Source organism: Equus przewalskii, chromosome 27 (genome assembly GCF_037783145.1).
Source record: "Equus przewalskii isolate Varuska chromosome 27, EquPr2, whole genome shotgun sequence".
In the NCBI taxonomy this organism is placed as follows: Eukaryota; Metazoa; Chordata; class Mammalia; order Perissodactyla; family Equidae; genus Equus; species Equus przewalskii.
The window spans coordinates 27,059,303-27,077,464 of record NC_091857.1 but is presented as its reverse complement, the minus strand read 5'-3'; the positions used below and the strand labels follow the sequence as shown (position 1 = coordinate 27,077,464).

The following is an 18,162-nucleotide window of genomic DNA, read 5'->3' as shown; positions in this document are numbered from 1 at the left end:
AGAACTGGCAAGATTTTGGTATTGTCTTCAGTTACGGTGTAACATACAAATTTATACTTTTATATCAGTGACTTTCAGACAGGAAGCTTTCAGCGCTGTAATTAGCAATCCACAATGGAAGCTTTGACACTTAATCACAGCATTGCTAAGACAATAATAATATGAGAAATACTAAAGTTGAACGTTGTATTTCTTGACACACCTCTGGCTATCTTCTTATTGGCTGGGGAATAATTATACATGACTAGTAAATAATCCATACAGAAATGAATGTGTGTGTACAAAGACAGCATGCATTTACAACAGGTACTTCTAGTTAAGCCAAGTTCAGTCACTGCTGCTGATTTGGATGAAAATGTTATGGGCAGTAACAGTGGAGAACAGCATTAGAGACTGCTGTCATCTCAAAGAGGCCTCCGCATTCCGGATCTCTAGCAGCCTCCATTCCAGACTGGCTCAGTCTTCAAAGTAAAGGCGATGGCATTTTACCCTGTGCAAATTGCTGGACTGGTGCTTGGGTTCCTCGGCATGGTCGGGACTCTTGCCACCACCCTTCTGCCGCAGTGGAGAGTATCAGCTTTTATTGGCAGCAACATTATTGTCTTTGAAAGGCTCTGGGAAGGGCTCTGGATGACCTGCGTCCGACAAGCCAGGGTCAGGTTGCAGTGCAAGTTCTATAGTTCTTTACTGGCTCTCCCACCTGCCCTAGAAGCGGCCCGGGCCCTCATGTGTGTGGCCGTTGCTCTCTCCTTGATTGCTTTGGTTATTGGCATCTGTGGCATGAAGCAGATCCAGTGCACGGGATCTAACGAGAGGACTAAAGCGTACCTTCTGGGAACGTCTGGAGTGCTCTTCATCCTGACGGGCATCTTCGTTCTGATTCCGGTGTCCTGGACAGCCAATATCATCATCAGAGATTTCTACAACCCAGCCATCAACATAGGTCGGAAACGAGAGCTGGGAGCAGCGCTTTTCCTCGGCTGGGCAAGCACCGCTGTCCTCTTCATTGGAGGGAGTCTGCTATGTGCGTTCTGCTGTTGCAACAGAAAGAAGCAAAGGCTTAGATATCCAGCCCCTGGACATTTTGTGCCACACACAGATAAGCGAAGGAACGTGACAATGCTAAGTAGGACCTCCACCAGTTATGTCTAATGCTTACTTTGGGCTCAAACTACAGATTATGATCAATGTGTTTTATAGAGTCCTGACGGAAGCTGTAAGTATGTCAGGCAGGAGAACTTGCTTTATAACTTCATTTAAATTGAGATAAAAAGCAGAAAGGGCATATAGATTGTAGTTTGTCACCTGTGGTAGGAATAGAAATGGCTTAATTTGGACATTCTGACCTCATGTGTATTAAATGCATTTGCTATATTATTGGACTCAAATAATCCCCATTCCAATTTTTGTAGTCTAAAATCAAATATATCCACAATCCTTAGTATAATGATAGACTACTCTTTTTGACAATCATATATTATCTGCTAAGAAACCCAAAGTATATTGAGATTGATAATACATGGCAGTAAGATATATTCTAAAATATGACATCAATTATTTTTCCTTCAAATTATTTCTTATACTAACATAGTAACAACTAAAATGATGATTTTTTTTTCTTTTCTAAACAACCTGAAAAATAACAGACATCAAATAAGGATTTTTTAGTTGAGTTTATCAAATACGGAAATGACCACCCAATGAAAAGATTTGTTATTCCTTTAGGAAACTCAAATGTACTAGAATAAACACTTAAGGAAAATGGACCTCTTATTTCTCTTAGGACATTTAAGAAGATGGATTTTAAAGCATCTAATTTATACAGTCAAACTTGCTTAGAATTATATATTCAAAGGAAAATAATTTATAAGTGAAAAGTCATATGCTTTCACAACCTATAATTTTCATTTACAAGCAAACGGAAGTATCAGTCTTAACAAGGACATCAATGGAACCTACGAACACTCCTCATACAAGAGGAAATATGGTCCTAACTAGGGGATTGAGGTTTGGGTGTTGAAGGCAATAGTTTCTCTTCCTTGTTTTATTGTTTAGTCATTATACAGGTCTACACATGCCAAGGAAAACGAAAAATCAAGGTAATGATTCAGGCAATTAGTCAGGCTAAAATAAGTACCTCCTGTTTTTCTCTCTCGTAAGTACCTAGGTATGGCTAAGGCATTCTGCTTTGTTTGAATTATATGTGTTATTTTCTCAGTTTTCCACTTCCCGTGTATACATGCTAATATCAAGGTTAAAAATGTGTGTAGGGGGTAGGATGGGGACGAGTAGAGAGTGTTTGTGGAGCAAGGCTACTCCTATGGGTTGCTTCTGAGCATCTCTAATATCTTGCGAATCAATCAATATTTATATATTCATTTTTAACTCCTCAAATATTGTTTATTATATAATAAAAATGTATTTAATTTACAGTATATAATTTCAATGAACAGATTAAATTAGTTCACCAAATGTTTATTGCATGTCCATCCTTATTATAATAAAATAAACTTGTTACATTTTCAATGATGTTGGTATATTTAACAGCAGGGTCAATTTAAGACTGAATTTCTATCCTCCAAAGATCATGTAGTAACTCTGAAACATTAAATAGGAAATAATTCAAGACTAGGTGTTAGTGTCAAACCCTCACTCCATTCTACAAACCACCAGCAAGGCTTCAGTAAGTGTTACCCTTGGTAATATAAAATAGTACGTTAGTGATAAAGGCCATATAAATGCAAATATCTTCAAATAATAGCGAGAAAAAACAGAAAAGCAATGATTTAGATAGATTTTTCCTAAGATTGTTTTCTTTTTCAGACTTAATTCAGAAAGGCCTAAAAATTGGGTGTGTTGAAAAGGAGTCATTTATCATATACAGGCAAATAAGTAAGACATCAAGGAAAGCAAGACATATGCTTAAAGTTGTCATGGAATCATGTGTCTTACCTTTTAGCTCACTAGAAGAAGTAATTAGCCTAGTAGGATGGGTTCCAGAATCTAAACAAGGCATGCTGTCCTGCTAGCCACTGGATCAAAGGGTAAAAATATGTAACACTGAGTGGAATCAGAGAATTATTAACGATAACATTAGCTACTGAATATAGGGCAAAATTTTAGGAACAGGAATTCTTTCACTGGCTCTTTCATTCATCAAGATGTACTTTCAGGAAAAGTTATTTCTGCCTCCTCTACTTAGCAGCAATATTTTCCCTATTACACCAAAAACAAATTTTAATGATTTTCAATGAATTTCAAGATGCATTATGATATAAATCTCATACCACAACCCAAATTATGCAAGAAATACATCTTTATTTTCTAAAATTTAACTTAAATTCAACTTCTGGAGTATTTTCCCACATATTACACAGTTCTTGGAGTCTTAGGCAGGGTTAAGCAGTTTTGAGGTGGTAGGTTCAGGGGATCAGTTCATGATCATTAGTCCATATAGGTTACTGAGAAGACATCTATTGATTTTATCTGCCCACACGGTCGGTCCCTTTAGGCTTCTCAGCTCTGTCAATTCTCTGTCACGTGTGGAAATCTTTTTTGAGATTCTCTTGTTTTGGCTGCTTGGATCAGTGGATTTTAACCCTGCCAGCGTACTAGAGTTGCTAGGGGAACTTTGAAAACTCCCATGCAGCCAGTGTTGAGATGCTCTATGCCACCACTTCCCAAAGTCATGGTGAAAGCTGACCTGCTAACTTAGTTACCAGCTGTCTACAAGCAGCGCTGAAGGACATTCTTCCTTCTCCCATAAGATTTTTTTTTCTTAATATCACATCCACAAACCTCCATCTCCTCTATGGTCAAAAATTTTACACAATTCTATAGTGGCTTAGTCTTTCAGAAGAAAAAATGAATAAATGAAAATTAAAAGTTTTCTAGGCTATCTGCCTTCAGTTTTGCTATATATACTTCATTGAGCCAGTGAAATGCACTACTGGCTACCTTCTGGAATGGGGACCAGGGAAAGAGAGAAAATATAATATTATCTAGCCACAGATGGTTGAAAATGTTTTTAAAAGACTCATGCTTTGTAGGTTACAAATTTAATTAAATGCACACTAATGATTCTTTTCATTTGCAAAAAATGCTTGACATATTTAAAAACATTTTGTTGGACTCACTTGCTCTTCACAACCACGGTATAATGTAGACAATGTAGATATCATTATCAACACATTTCAACCCAAAGAGCTGAAACTTGCAAGGTTATATGACTTGGCCAAAGTCACATAGCTAATATGGAAGATCAAGAAGTCAACGATAGTACTAAGTAGAGACTTAACAAATATTTCAGGAATGATCAAGAAACAATATACATGCAGTATAATAGCGTGAGATTTTAGCTAATAGAGAACTCCTCCTCCCACAGGGAAGGAATGAAATAATAGAACTCAGAAATTTAAAAACAGTTCTTCTGTTTTAAGGTTGAAAAGCCTAAATTCTGAGAAGATTGTGAATGAAGAACAAAATGGCTCAATTAGAACCAGGTTTTCCTAACTCTTAAAATTATAAAGTGATTTCTTTGGGTGAAGGTAAAATAAAAAGAGTTAAGATGGTCTGGATATCAATGTGTCCCCAGGAAGGACCCTGTGGGCTCTCCCAAGTCCAATTCCTGGGGAATGGGACACAGAGAAATGATAAGATTTCAGTTGGGTTTTAGAATTTTAGGGTAGAAATGCTCTGTGTCCTGAGGCAGGTGGAGCCAAGGATTTTGACAGTTTTTCTCATGCCTTCACAGTGCTGAGAGATAAGAAACATCTCTGTGATGTGTTTAGTGTTAGTCTGACAGATCAAGAGATAATCTTGCCAAGTTTCTCACAGCTAGAACGCTATGGCAACAGAAGAATATTTCTTACCCATCCAAGAGTGGCACAGAGCATCCGAAAAGTCCTAGTCACTGGGACTCAGTAAAAACACAGCATAACACACATGGATGGACAAGTGGGCCTGTCCATCAACTGTTTATCCTCAGATCCATTCCTTTTCCTTCCTGTGCTCTAATCAGTATCTTAAGGAGGCTGACTCCCACGGGCTGTACCAAGAGCGGGTGATGGGAGTGACCCCTACCAGGTTCAAGCAATAAGAGGTAACTCTATGTGTAGAGAATTTAAAAATGATAATACAACCAGCTAAATATTGAGTCTACTCTTTATTATCTTAACATGCTGGCCTTTCAAAACAATGTCAGTGATAAAGTACTCCTGCTAAAAAAAACACAAAAATTGTGTTAGTCTAAGTTCTGAACAATTACTGTAGTTACTGTTAGATGATAGATTAGATAGATAAATTGGTTACATTAGATTAGATGATAGCGTTATGGGCTGAGTTGTGGCCTCTGCCAAAATTCATATGTTGAAGCCCTACCCCCAGTATTTCAGAATGTGACCATATTTGGAGATAGGGCCTTTAAAGAGGTAATTAAGTTAAAATGACATCATTAGCGTGGGCCCTAATCCAATATGACTGGTGTTCTTTAAAGAAGAGGAAATGTGGACACAGGTGAAGAGGGAAGACAATGTGAAGACACAGGAAGAAATGGCTATTGACAGCCGTGGAGAGAAGCCTGGACCACATCCTTCCCTCTCAGCCCTCAGAACGAACCAACTCTGCCAACACCTTGATCTTAGACTAAATAAGACATATATATACACACTTTAAGCTTCATTGTCATTATTATTTTTTTTATGGTAAAAAAATTGATGCTTAAAGAGGTTACATAACAGAATGACTATCATCAAAAAGACAACAAATAACAAGTGTTGACCAGGAAGTGGAGAAAAGGGAACTCTCGTGCACTCTCGGTGGGAATGTAAATTGCTGCAGCAGTCTATTTACAATGTAAAACAGGACGGAGCGTCCTCAAAAAATTAAAAATAGAACTACCACACAATCCAGCAATTCCACTTCTGGCTATTTAACAAAAGAAAAGAAAAAGAGTAATATGAAAAGATATATGCATGTACTCTCATTGCAGCACTACTTACAATAGCCAAGATATGGAAGCAACCTAAGTGTACATCAATAAATAAATAGATAAAGAAATTGTGGTGTAGGTTGGTGAACATGATGTAATCTACACAGAAATCATAATACAATGAAGTACACCTGAAATTTATATAATGTTATAAACCAATGTTACCTCAATAAGAAAAAAAAGAAATTGTGGTATATATAATAAAATATTACTCTGCCATAAAAAAGAATGAAATCTTGCCATTTGTGACAACATGGATGGACTTAGAGGGTATTATGCTGAGCGAAATGTCAGACAAAGACAAACACCCTATGATTTCAGTTATATGTGGACTCCCAAAAACAAAACAAATAAACAAACAAAACAAAACAGAAAAAGACTCACAGATACAGAGAATAAATTGGTAGATGCCATAGGGAAGGTGGGAAGGCATTGGGCAAAACAGATGAAGGGGATTAAGAGGTACAAACTTCCAGTTATAAATTAAGTAAGTTACAGGGAAGTTCTATACAGAATAAGGAATATAGTTAATAATGTTATAATAAATTTGTATGGTTACTAGACTTATTGTGGTAATCATTTTGTAAAGTATATAAATGTCAAATCACTATGCTGTACACCTGATACTAACATAATACTGTAGGTCAGCTATGCTTCAATAAAAAAGAGACTACGTAAACTTTTCAAGGACATCAGTGAATCCTGAGCAAGTATGCTTTCTTCTATGTTACCCTTCCTCCTCATCTCCTGTACAGGGAGGTTAATAACCACCCTCTTTACCTGGAAGGGCTACTGTGAGGAGAAAATGAGGCTGTGCCTGCGAAAGCATTTTAATCGTTAAACATTATGTAAATGTAATACATAATTACTATTATTATCTCCCAGCAGTCCAAGTCTTAAGCTCTTTAGAGGTCACTTGCTTTCTCTTCCCATAAAGTAATTGACTTGTATGTCCTGTTGGCCTTAAACTTACACAAAAATAATATGCATTATTTTTCCTAAACTTCACATTTCAACCATTTTTCTTTACCTTCATAAGTGTCACAATTCAATTTTTCCCCTAAGACATTGATGACTGTTACATTCTAGTTTAATTCCTGCTGTCACGGATTAATAATCAATAGCACCCTCTTTTTCTTTCAAAGATCCTAGTTTGGGTGATAATTTGTGTGTGTGTGTGAGGAAGATTAGTCCTGAGGTAACATCCGTTCCCAATCTTCCTGTTTTTGCTGAGGAAGATTAGCCCTGAGCTAGCATCTGTGCCCGTCTTCCTCCATCTTATATATGGGACGCCACCACAGCATGGCTTGATGAGCAGTGGGTAGGTCCGTACCTGCAATCTGAAACTGTGAACCCTGGGCTGTTGAAGTAGAGCATACAGACTTAACTGCTATGCCATTGGGTTGGCCTCTGGGTGAAAAAATTTATGACAACCTAAGATCTTTTTAGATGCCTCCTGCTGTGGTCCCTGTCTTCTCCATTCTTGCTCACTGTGTTCTAAAACACTGTGCTCTAAAACCCTGTGCCTTCTCCATTTACTCTCACTAACCTGAATCTGATTGCACTTGCTCAACTTACTGAGATAGACCTTTTGCCCCTCTGCTCATCTCGTGAATCCCTCCCTTCCATATTTCCTGCATACAGAGGCATGGATTCTCACCTCCAACCAAGGGTATCATCATGCCACTTCCTTCATTAGAGCTCACAGGCATTTTAAATTCCTGATCCTGACCTCTACTGTCTACTTTCAATTACTCCTTATCTTTACTTTTCTTCCCTTGGCTTTCTCTCTTTATAACTATGAATTACTACTTGGAGTATACACAATTGGGTTCAACCTGTTGCATATGTCATTAATCATACATACGTTTCCTCCAGATCTAGAGCATACTCTCTGCTGCTTTTGTAAGCAATGCTTTCTCCTCCGTCTCTGTTTTGGTAGATGGCAAATGTCAATCAATCCTTTGGAGTCCCTTCCATCAAGAGACGGAGTCTACTTCCACAGCTCTGGAATCAGGACGATCTTCATGACTTACTCTCACCAACAGAGTGCAATGAAAGTGCCATTATGCGAGTTCAAGTCTAGACCTTATGACTCTTGAAGCTTTCAGTGTTTCTCTCTTGGAATGCTCCTACCGTGTGATTAGTCCAGACCACCCTGACAGAGGATGATAAGTCAGGTAGAGAGAGAAGTCCAGCCTTCTGAGCCATCCCAGTAATCCAGCAATCCCAGCTGAGGTCTCTGAGATATGAGTGAGCCCCAGTGAGCCAGGTGGAGCAGAGAAGACCCATCTTGCCTGAGCCTAGCCCAAACTCTGCCTCATAGAATTGTGGGCAAGTAAGTGATATTTGAAAGTCTCATTTTCCTTCACGCATTCCCTTAACATGGCTAGCTGTATATCAATATAATATGTTTTATTTTTTACCTTTCCTATTTCTTTGCATCTACAAGGATACCTTTGAAATTTTTAAGGCTATGCAACTGCTTTGCATAAATGGTCTTACTTAATTGTTGTACCAACCATGCAAAGTAGGTGTTGCCATCTTTATTTTCCTGAGAAGCATACCCATCACCAAGAATGTTAAGCAACTTGAGTAAAATTTTCCAATCCATAAAGAATTTACATTAAAATTGAAATTCATTTTGCTATTTCAATAGGGTATACAAGAAATTTTTCTCCTTTGAGTACAAAAAGACTGTAAGGTCTCCTGTACCATAGAAGAGATTTCACTGCAATGAAATGTAGAAACAAAATAAACCAAAGAAACAAAGAAATACAACGCAGTCTGTGATAACTGCCATCTGAAAAGCAAAATGCTTTGAAAGTGCACAGGAGAGGGATCACATGGATTATGAGTATGTCTACAAGGCTGGCCCTGTGGCCGAGTGGTTAAGTGCACACATTCCTCTTCAGTGGCCTGGGGTTCACTGGTTCGGATTCAGAGCATGGACCTACGCACTGTTCATCAAGCCATGTTGTGGTGGCATCCCACATAGAACTAGGGTGACTTATAATTAGGATATACAGCTGTGTACTGCGGCTTTGGGGAGGGAAATAAAAGAGGAAGACTGGCAACAGATGTTAGCTCAGAGCCAATCTTCCTCACCAAAAAAGTTAAAAAAAAAACCAAAAAGTATGTGTAAGAAGAGAACACTTCTGGAGGAGACAGAGATTGAGACAGATCTTGGGGAAGAATAAGATTCACAGGGGTAAAAATAAGTGAAAAGTTTGAAAAGATGTCAAAGTGGAGCTATCGATATGGAAACACTCTAAGTATGTACAAGGAGATGTGAATCGGCACGTGCATACACAATAGGGAGCAATCTGAGATATGTTTGGAAAAGTTAACTGTTCTGCACATGAAAAACCTTACAAACTAGAATGTGGAGTTCTCTGTTTTGTGATCTGGCAAAGGAATTTGCACAACAGAATCATATTGTCACAATTGTTCCTAGAAACATTTCTCTCTCATTTTAATCGACTTTTTACCTGTCTGCCTCATTGATTAGTAAGCCTGTCAAAGCCGTAAATGTGTCAGCAAGTACTTAGTGAGCACCCACTATTCAAGGAACTGGGTTAGATGTCATGAGTTGTTTAAAAAACAAAACTCCTCTGATCAGCAATAAACATCTGCTCTCAAGAAATGTACAGTCCTGTTGTCTCTAAATCATATCCTACAGTAAAAAGATAGCTATCAATGATAAAAGCTGTGGCTTTTACTTTAGAACAGATTTCTGGATATAATAAATGTTTGCAAATATTTTCATGGCCTGATCAAAGTGCGAGGCAGTAGGGAATACTTATGAGGGAACTCCACTTGACTGATGTAATGAAATACACACTGTAATTTTCTCATATATTCTACTAAAATGAGTGTTCTCACATCTTAACTTTCGAGTAGTCTAGACTTTATGGTTTGAGAGATTTTAATGCCAGTGGTTAAAGGTCGTGTGATGGTTAATTTTATGTGCCATCTTGACTGGGTGCCCAGATATTTGACTAAATATTATTTCTCAATGTGACTGCGAGGGTGTTTCTGGATGAGATTAGCATTTCAATTGGTGCATTCAATAAAGTAGACGGCCCTTGTCAAAGTACATGGACATCATCCAATCCATTGAGAGCCTGACTACAACAAAACGTGGAGGAAGGAAGAATTCTTCTCTTTCTTTTTTCTGCTTGACTCGTTGAGCTGAAGATCGAGGTCTTCTGCTCTCAGACTAAGATTTATACCATCTGCACTCCTGGTTCTCAGGCCTCCAGGCTTGCACCAAACTACACCACAGGTTTTCATGGGTCTCCAGCTTACAGTTGGCAGATTGTGGAACTTTTCAACCTCCATAATTGTATGAGCCAGTTCTTGATAATAATCTCTCTCTCTCATATATGTGTGTATATATGTATGTGTGTGTGTGTGTGTGTGTGTGTGTAACTAATACAGACAGTTCTTACTTTCAGAGACAGACATTCTCCACAACCCCTAACACAGAATACTATGACATTTAGATCACATTAGATCTGGAAATTACTAGATGGATCTTAATCTCTAATTGTGGATTGATAGAATCTGACTGTCCTTAAAAGAATTTCAAGTATCAGTGGGCTAATAAGAAAGTGTTTTTGGAAAAGATGGAATAAACCTACCCTCTAAGTTTCTGAAATCTCAGAGACGGCCAGGGTTTTCCTATGATGGCTGTATCAGAAACACCTGAGATTCCTGTTAAAAAGGCTCATTCCTGCTCTCCATGCTAGAAATACTCAATCAGATTATCTGTGATGGAGCCCAGGATCTTGTGCTTACACACACCCCAGAGTCATCCTTTATACACACCTTAGAGTTTCAGAAGGATTTGCCAAAGGCAAGGTGGGCAAGCCTGTGTTCTCCTCACTTTGTAATTACCTGTGAGCAAATGGAGTAGGTCCTGCAGGTGTTGTCAAAGGTACTAGTCTAATTAACGATTCACTTTGAATTTCAGGGACTTCCTTTGAACCAGCCTTGTTATTCCTTTCTCTTGCTATTGGTGGATTTGCTGTTGCATTTTAAATACCATCTCAAGTGCGAACAATGCTTCCAAATATCTTCAAAAACCACTCGTGGGAGCTAGAAGAGCATTTTAAATGGATTTTTTTCAGGTGTCTGTCCATAAAACTGCTATTGCATCACTTTGGCTGGCGTCGTTACAGCTTCAACAGGAGCCTAATTGAGAGGAGTGGTTGAAACGCGCAGGACTTTGGGAAGGGAACTGCAGCAATTACCCATGGATTATGCCTCAACAGGACCAGATCCTTGAATCTTGGCTGGTTTGGTGGAACCTTGCCTACCGCAGAGTTGTGACTGTAGCTGCTTTTTGGCAGCCAATTTGAGTCTATGTTTTTGTTGAGTAAGAACCATGGGAACCTACCGGATAAAGAAATTACCTTCCTTTATCACATCAACCCCTTAAACTCAATACTGACACCCACCACACATATGCACAAAGATGCAGAGTATTGTACGTCACAGCAAGATATAATCATTTTCCTAAGGGGACGACTAAGACATGTAACTTAAATATTACCTGAAATTAATTTGCCTGGTGAGAATTAAATGTAATTAAAAAGAAATTCCCAGCATATTTTTTTGAGGGAGGGAGAGCTTGTGGAGAGAAACCTCCACAAGAGGTTTGCAAATTTGGAGATTTTCTGTTCTTTTCTTTTCTTTTTTTTTTTTGTGAGGGATCTTGGCCCTGAGCTAACATCTGTTGCTAGTCTTCCTCTGTTTTATATGTGAGATGCCACCACAGCATGAGCGGTGTGTAGGTCCATGCCTGGGATCCGAACCCATGAACCCACGGCCTCTGAAGCAGAGGACAGGAATCTAACTTCTACATCACCAGGCCGGCCCGTGGAGATTTTCCATTTTTTAGATACTTGCAACTCTGGATCTTATATCTCATCCTTGTGGCTGATTCTTCTGTTTCTTGCTAATACAAATATGGATTACAATACAATTTCTTTAATCCTTCATCTCCATTAAAATCTCTCAAGAAATCTACTTGCAGTAGATTTTACCAGAGGTTTGATAGGGAGGGTTTAGGTAACCAGAATACAAACAAAAATCAACCTTAAAAATTAATTACTATTAGCTATCCCTGATTGTAGAAGCTCCTCAGTCATTTAACAACAGAAATTTCTCACCAGCCACTTTTCTTTCCCATCTCTAACTTTCTACATTCACTACACTCCACTTCTCAGGAGATCTATAGGGTTTTTCAATTCCCAGGGTCTCTTCTCATTTCTTGTGAATTTTCCTACCAGAAAAACTTAGACTCTATTCCTCAGTTTTAGCCTTCACTTTGATTTTCCAAAGATTTCTTCTGTCCTCTATTTCCAGTCTCTGTAAGTCAGAAACGGTTTGGGGTTTAAATACTAACTTTTACCACAATTTGGGTAAATACAATGATACATAAAAAGGTGATAGAAGCATGGCTGGCTGGCTGGCTGCCTGGGTGGATGGATGGAGATAGGTGATAGGAGAGAGAGAGAAGATAGTAGATAGATAGATAGATGATAGATAGATAGATAAATAGATAGATAGATTTATAGCTCTTCAACACTGTATTCTAGTGGCTGGAACAGTACTCGGTACATGCTTCACGATTAATCATGTTTATTTAATAAACAAAAATGTGGTCTCCCTAATTGGTCACTAATTCATCCATCCATACATTCATTCAACAAATACTTTATTAAACTTCTTCTAGGTGCCAGGCACTTTTCTAGACCCTGGAGACACAGCAGTGAATAAAATAGCCCAAATCTCTGTCCTTTGGAGCTCACATTCTAATGGAGTTCATCTTCCTGCCAATGCTTCCTCCAGAATACTTGTGGAGCCCATCTCCTGTTCCCCTTTTCAGCCAAATCGTCATCCTCTTTTTAACTGGATGAATAAAATGCTTGCTGATAATTATTTTTTCCTTTTTTTTTCTGTAGTCTTGATCCTTTAAAATTCACCATCCTTATTTTAATTCCAACTCTTTTCCAAGACTGAAGTCTGATTAAGTCCTTACTTTGCACTATTCACTGGCTTTCCATCTTTTACAGAATAAAGTTTGAGGCTTGAGTTCCAGGGCCTGGCATCCAGGGTTCACCCTTACCTACCTTTAAAATGTCATCTCATGATTCTGAAACACACCCTAAACTTGAAGCCGCGCTGACTTACTTGCAACCCTTGAAATTTGCCTCGACATTTCATGCTTCCCTCCCTTGGTGCATACTCTTCCTTCTTCCATTCCCACTTCCCCCAGCAAGATCTAGTTCATCCCTCAGCGTTCAAAACAAATATTTCCTCTCTCAGGTTCTTCCTAGCCTTTCCCACATGAATCAAGAATATCCTCTATTATGTTCCTGAACGATCTAAGTAACTTTATTACAGTTCTGACCTCACAGCTTTCACTTTGGCGCCTTCTATTTACAGTATAGGCAAATGGGTTTTTTTCATCTTTTAAGTAAAAATTTCACATCAGCCTTCTGATCTGTGCTTTCCCCCTGGTCTACTCTCTGCTTACTTCTCCAATCTCTTCTCCCTTAGTTCTTCTCTAGTTCATTACACAGAGCTTCATTCCCTCTGTTTCTTGAACACAAAACGCTTTCTCATCTTCATCCTGCTCATTCTTTCTGCCTGGAATGCCCTTCCCCTGGCTCATCTCAAGGCAGATTCATACTCATCCTTCAGGTCTCACCTCAGCTGTCACTCAATGGGAAACGCCTTCCAGGATTGCCACTCCTACAATGGCCTCCTCTGATTACTCTCTCTCCTATCACCCTGTTTATATCCTTCTTAGCACTGTCCGTAATGTGGATGGATCTCAGTTTTTTGTTTAAGGGTCTCTGCCGATTCTCTGGAATGCAAACTCATTGGAAATAAGGATCTGTCTACTTTTTCCAGTCCTCTGGCTCTAAAGCCCAACATGGCGCTTGGCAAATTTATTGACTGGCTTAATAGCACTGATCACTTGCTGCTGTTTGCTTCTTTCTCCTACCAGACTACAGAGAGCTAGGAGATATAAGTTGTATACCATTCACTTTAGTACCACTAAAAAGCAACACCTTATAGATAATTAAATAATATTTTATTGAATATAAAAACAACCAGTATAAAAACACACCTAGTGCCATAAAGATACAAATTATTTTAAATAGAATTAAGAGAAAGACAAATAATAAGATTCATATTTTGATACCTAAATCTGGTCAAAGCTGAGGCTATAAACTGTCAAACATAGTGAATTGGGAGAGGAGGCAAAACTCTTGCCTGAGAGTTAGCATCAGTAAACCTGAGTCCTCTCTGCCATCTGAATGATGCAGCACAGGTTGCTGTCTGTATCCTTATGGTCACTGGCCTTGCTTTTATTATATAAGGTGAAGATTAAAGGAGATGATGACCCATTGTAAGGTGCCAAGGAGAATGTGTGCCTGGAACAACACAGGGACCCAATAAATGTTAGCCCCCGTATTAAAGGTGACATGAAGAGTAAATTAAGTTCTAATATAGACTAAATGTAATAAAATCCAGGTTCAGAAAAGAATCCAGTTTTAGAGATTCAGCCTTTTCATTGCTGAGTTTTAAATATCTTCAAATTACAAAAATAAAATGATTTTGTTTTTCTCAGGGGATTATCACTATAAAAAATATTGTAAAAGGGGACTAGCCTGGTGGCGTAGTAGTTAAAAGTTCATTCACTCTGCTTGGGTTGCCCAGGGTTCACGAGTTTGGATCCTGGGCACAGACCTACACACCATTCATCAAGCCATGCTGTGGTGGCATCCCACATACAAAATAGAAGAAGATTGGCACAGATGTTGACTCAGAGACAGTCTTCCTCAAGCGAAAAGAGAAAGATTGGCAAAGGATGTTAGATTAGGGCCCATCTTCCTCACCAGGAAAAAAATATATATTGTAAAAGTAGTTAATAGGTAGAAACATTTGTCTCTTCTGGTGAAAAAGTTATTTTCATGTATTTTATCTTTATCAGTTGTCAGTTTTCAAATTATGTTCATGAGAACACAGTTTTGTGGGGAGGAGAATACTTTTATTGTTCAAATCACAGAAGAGATACATGCTTTTAAATAACTAATTTTCGTATCAGGATGAGTTTAAATGGATTTCTGGTCTCCTGACATAGTTAAAAATGCCACTGTTTTATTCAGTTTTGGGGTCACCACCTTCTGAGATGGCCACCAATCAACTCCACCTCCCTTCATTCACACACTTGTGTAGTCCTCTGTCACATGGCCCCAGAATTGGTCACGTGACCAATAATGATGGAAGTGATGGCATGTCACTTCAGAGATTAGGTTATAGAATCTTATGCCTTCCATCTTGGCAATTTTGGTAGAAACGAGATACCACTTTGTGTGGATTCATACAGAAGCCCAAGTATCAACAAAGTGAAACCTCTTCTGGCCAACAGCCATCAAGGAACAGAGGTCTGCCAATAACCATGTGAGTGTGATTGGAAACAGTTTCTCTATAGTTGAGGCTCCAGATCAGACTGCAGCCCTAGCTGATTCAGCTTTCACTCTCACAAGAGACGCTGACCCAGATCTACCCGGCTAAGCTGCTCTCGGATTCTTGACCCACAGAAACTGTGAGATGACAAATTTCTGTTGCATTAAGCTGCTAAGTTTTGGGGTAATTTGTTAAAGATAATCAATATGTGTCAAAAATTATTTACAAAATTACAAAAATTTATTTAGCATGTGAATTACTTATTTAGTATTTAGTATGTGAATAAATTATTTATTTAATATGTGAAACCCAGTGTCCTAAAACAATCTAGAATTTTGTACATAGTAGGATATTTATAATGGCCAAAAAGTAAGACATAAAGAAATTGGAGGATGAAAAGGAAAAGAAAGAAGAAAAGTAGATGGGCTAGGGCGGTAAATGTTTTGGTTATACGTCTGAAGCTGTGATAGAGTTCGAGATGGTGGCAAATCGGACTGAACTATAACTCTCTGAAACAGAGCAGGAGTCTGCACCAGAACCTTTGAGTTTCCCCTTTTATAACTTTAAGGTAGTTAAATCATGTTTATTTAACTAACACTTTCAATTGAAAATCTTTTAAGGATGCTTTTCTCAATTTTCCAAGATTTCTCCAGTGAGCCTATATTAATTTTTTAGTCAGAAAATATAACTATTATTTTTTAATAAACCAGGCTTTAATACATTCAAAGATCCAAGTTATTTTGCACCTCCAGAGCTAGGAACTGGAAATGAATAATTCAGTTGCTGATGGCAGAAATTATCCAAGTGTGATAACTGAAGTCTGGTTCTATGTGTTTGAGAAATGCTTAGAACAGCTGAGATTGTTTATCTTGGAGAAAAAGTAATTTTAGGAAATATGAGCATGGCTTTCAGATATTTCAAAATTTTTGTGTGCCAGATTAAATAGACGATATAATAGAACTTAGTTCTATGTTGACTTCAGAAAATGATTGGCCTCGTTTTATGTGTCCTTCCTATAGTTGAAGCATAAGGGACAGAATATCAGAAGTTATGAAACACATATGACAGTCAAAAGCAATCCCTATTTCAGACCGTGATAATCTTTTATCCATTTCTCTAGGCTTTCATGATTTTTTCCGGTTATTATTTAATTTTGTGTAGTTATAAAAGTTAGTAGACAAATGCATTGGAGTTACCTATAATTGAAAAAATTGCATATTTACTTTCTCTCCATAAATTATTGAGGTGTTTCCACTATGTAATGCATTTCAAAGTTGCACTTTCTTTAGGGGAATATAATTCTTTTTATCATAAGTTGCCCAGAGTCATTCTCTTTTAGTTACCTGAGTAGTTTTTAATATGCATGACAGAATCAATCTGACTGAAAGGTTTGGTAATTAAGAAGCAGTGCCCCAAATCTTAGCAGCGTCTCCATTGGCAGAGAATGTCACTCACATCCTTTGCCACAGAAATCCATGAAGATTCGAACAAATTCTTCTGTAGGACTTGACCAAGTACCTCCTCACTGGGTCTACCCTCTGTGAAGGACATCTTACTTAACTCAGGCAGATCAAGTGTTATTTTAGAAATATTCTGTATTGCCACAATGTATTCTGAATTTTTTTTAACTTTACTGTGATTTTACTATTTTTCACGTAGTTTTCCAGAATTGAGGTTTTCTCAGTAAGGCTATGCTAATTGAGCTACTGAAGCGACAATGTAAGTGTATCTTTATTTATATCCTAAATTTGATGGGAATTAGACCTAGATAAATATGAACAATTGTAGTAAACACATAGATACAAATTATTTCCTTTAGTACTTAAATTTAATGAACATAATAGTTGTAAAGCAAGCACGGACAATAACTTTCCTTTATTTTCGTCCCTGCCTTTTAAAATCACAACACTAAGAATTTATGAGCTAAAACATGAACAATGACAATATTAACTCTATGAGTTAAAGCATGAATTATTTGGTATATTCTTCCTACTTGTGCCAGTGGAATTTGCCTGAACCAAGAATCATAACTATACTGGGACATCCTAATTGTAGGTCTGGCTACAGTTCAAACTTCCTAGTGTATATGATGCAAGCCTTCCTCCGGGCAATCTTGGTTTCCCTATTAACCTGGGAAATGAATGCAGATAACTTAATTGACTTTTTCTAGAAGGCATGATGCCAGAGTACCAAGGTTTTCCCAGGCAGTTGTTTTCAACCTTCTGGGAGACTTTACTCATTTTATCATTTTTATACTACTCTGAACATCTTTGTGTGACACCAACTGCCACTTGTCAAAGTTTTCCACTTAGGTATACGATCATGCATATTTTAAGTAGACTATCTCATTTGTTTTCATTTATTAGGATTGAGTCAAGAGACTTTTGAAATATTTAAAGATACATTATATGTATACCATAAATTTATATGTTCATAAAACTGACCAAAATCTTAACTTCTGCTTACAATACCGGAAGTGATAGTTCTAAATTTATTCAAAGCTTTTCTCTTAACTGCTTTTCATAGATTTTTATTACCTTCCTCATATTTTACCTAAGTATTTTAAATTATAAGGTAAATTAAAATAGTTTAGAATATTATTTAATATTATTATTTAAATTTTCACAGTTGAAAGTTATGCCAAGCATTATTAATAAATAAACATAGAGAAATATTATTTC

At 37.7% G+C, this 18,162-nt stretch overlaps 1 protein-coding gene across 1 annotated transcript; it reads left to right on the top strand.

Annotated features, from left to right (window-relative positions):
- The first annotated feature begins 282 nt into the window (after positions 1–282).
- Positions 283–2,520, top strand: CLDN17 (claudin 17). The gene has a single exon (XM_008541938.2). It carries the CDS (start codon positions 478–480, stop codon positions 1,150–1,152), a length of 675 nt encoding a protein of 224 aa, XP_008540160.1. The 5' UTR covers positions 283–477; the 3' UTR covers positions 1,153–2,520.
- Positions 2,521–18,162: the final 15,642 nt, after the last annotated feature.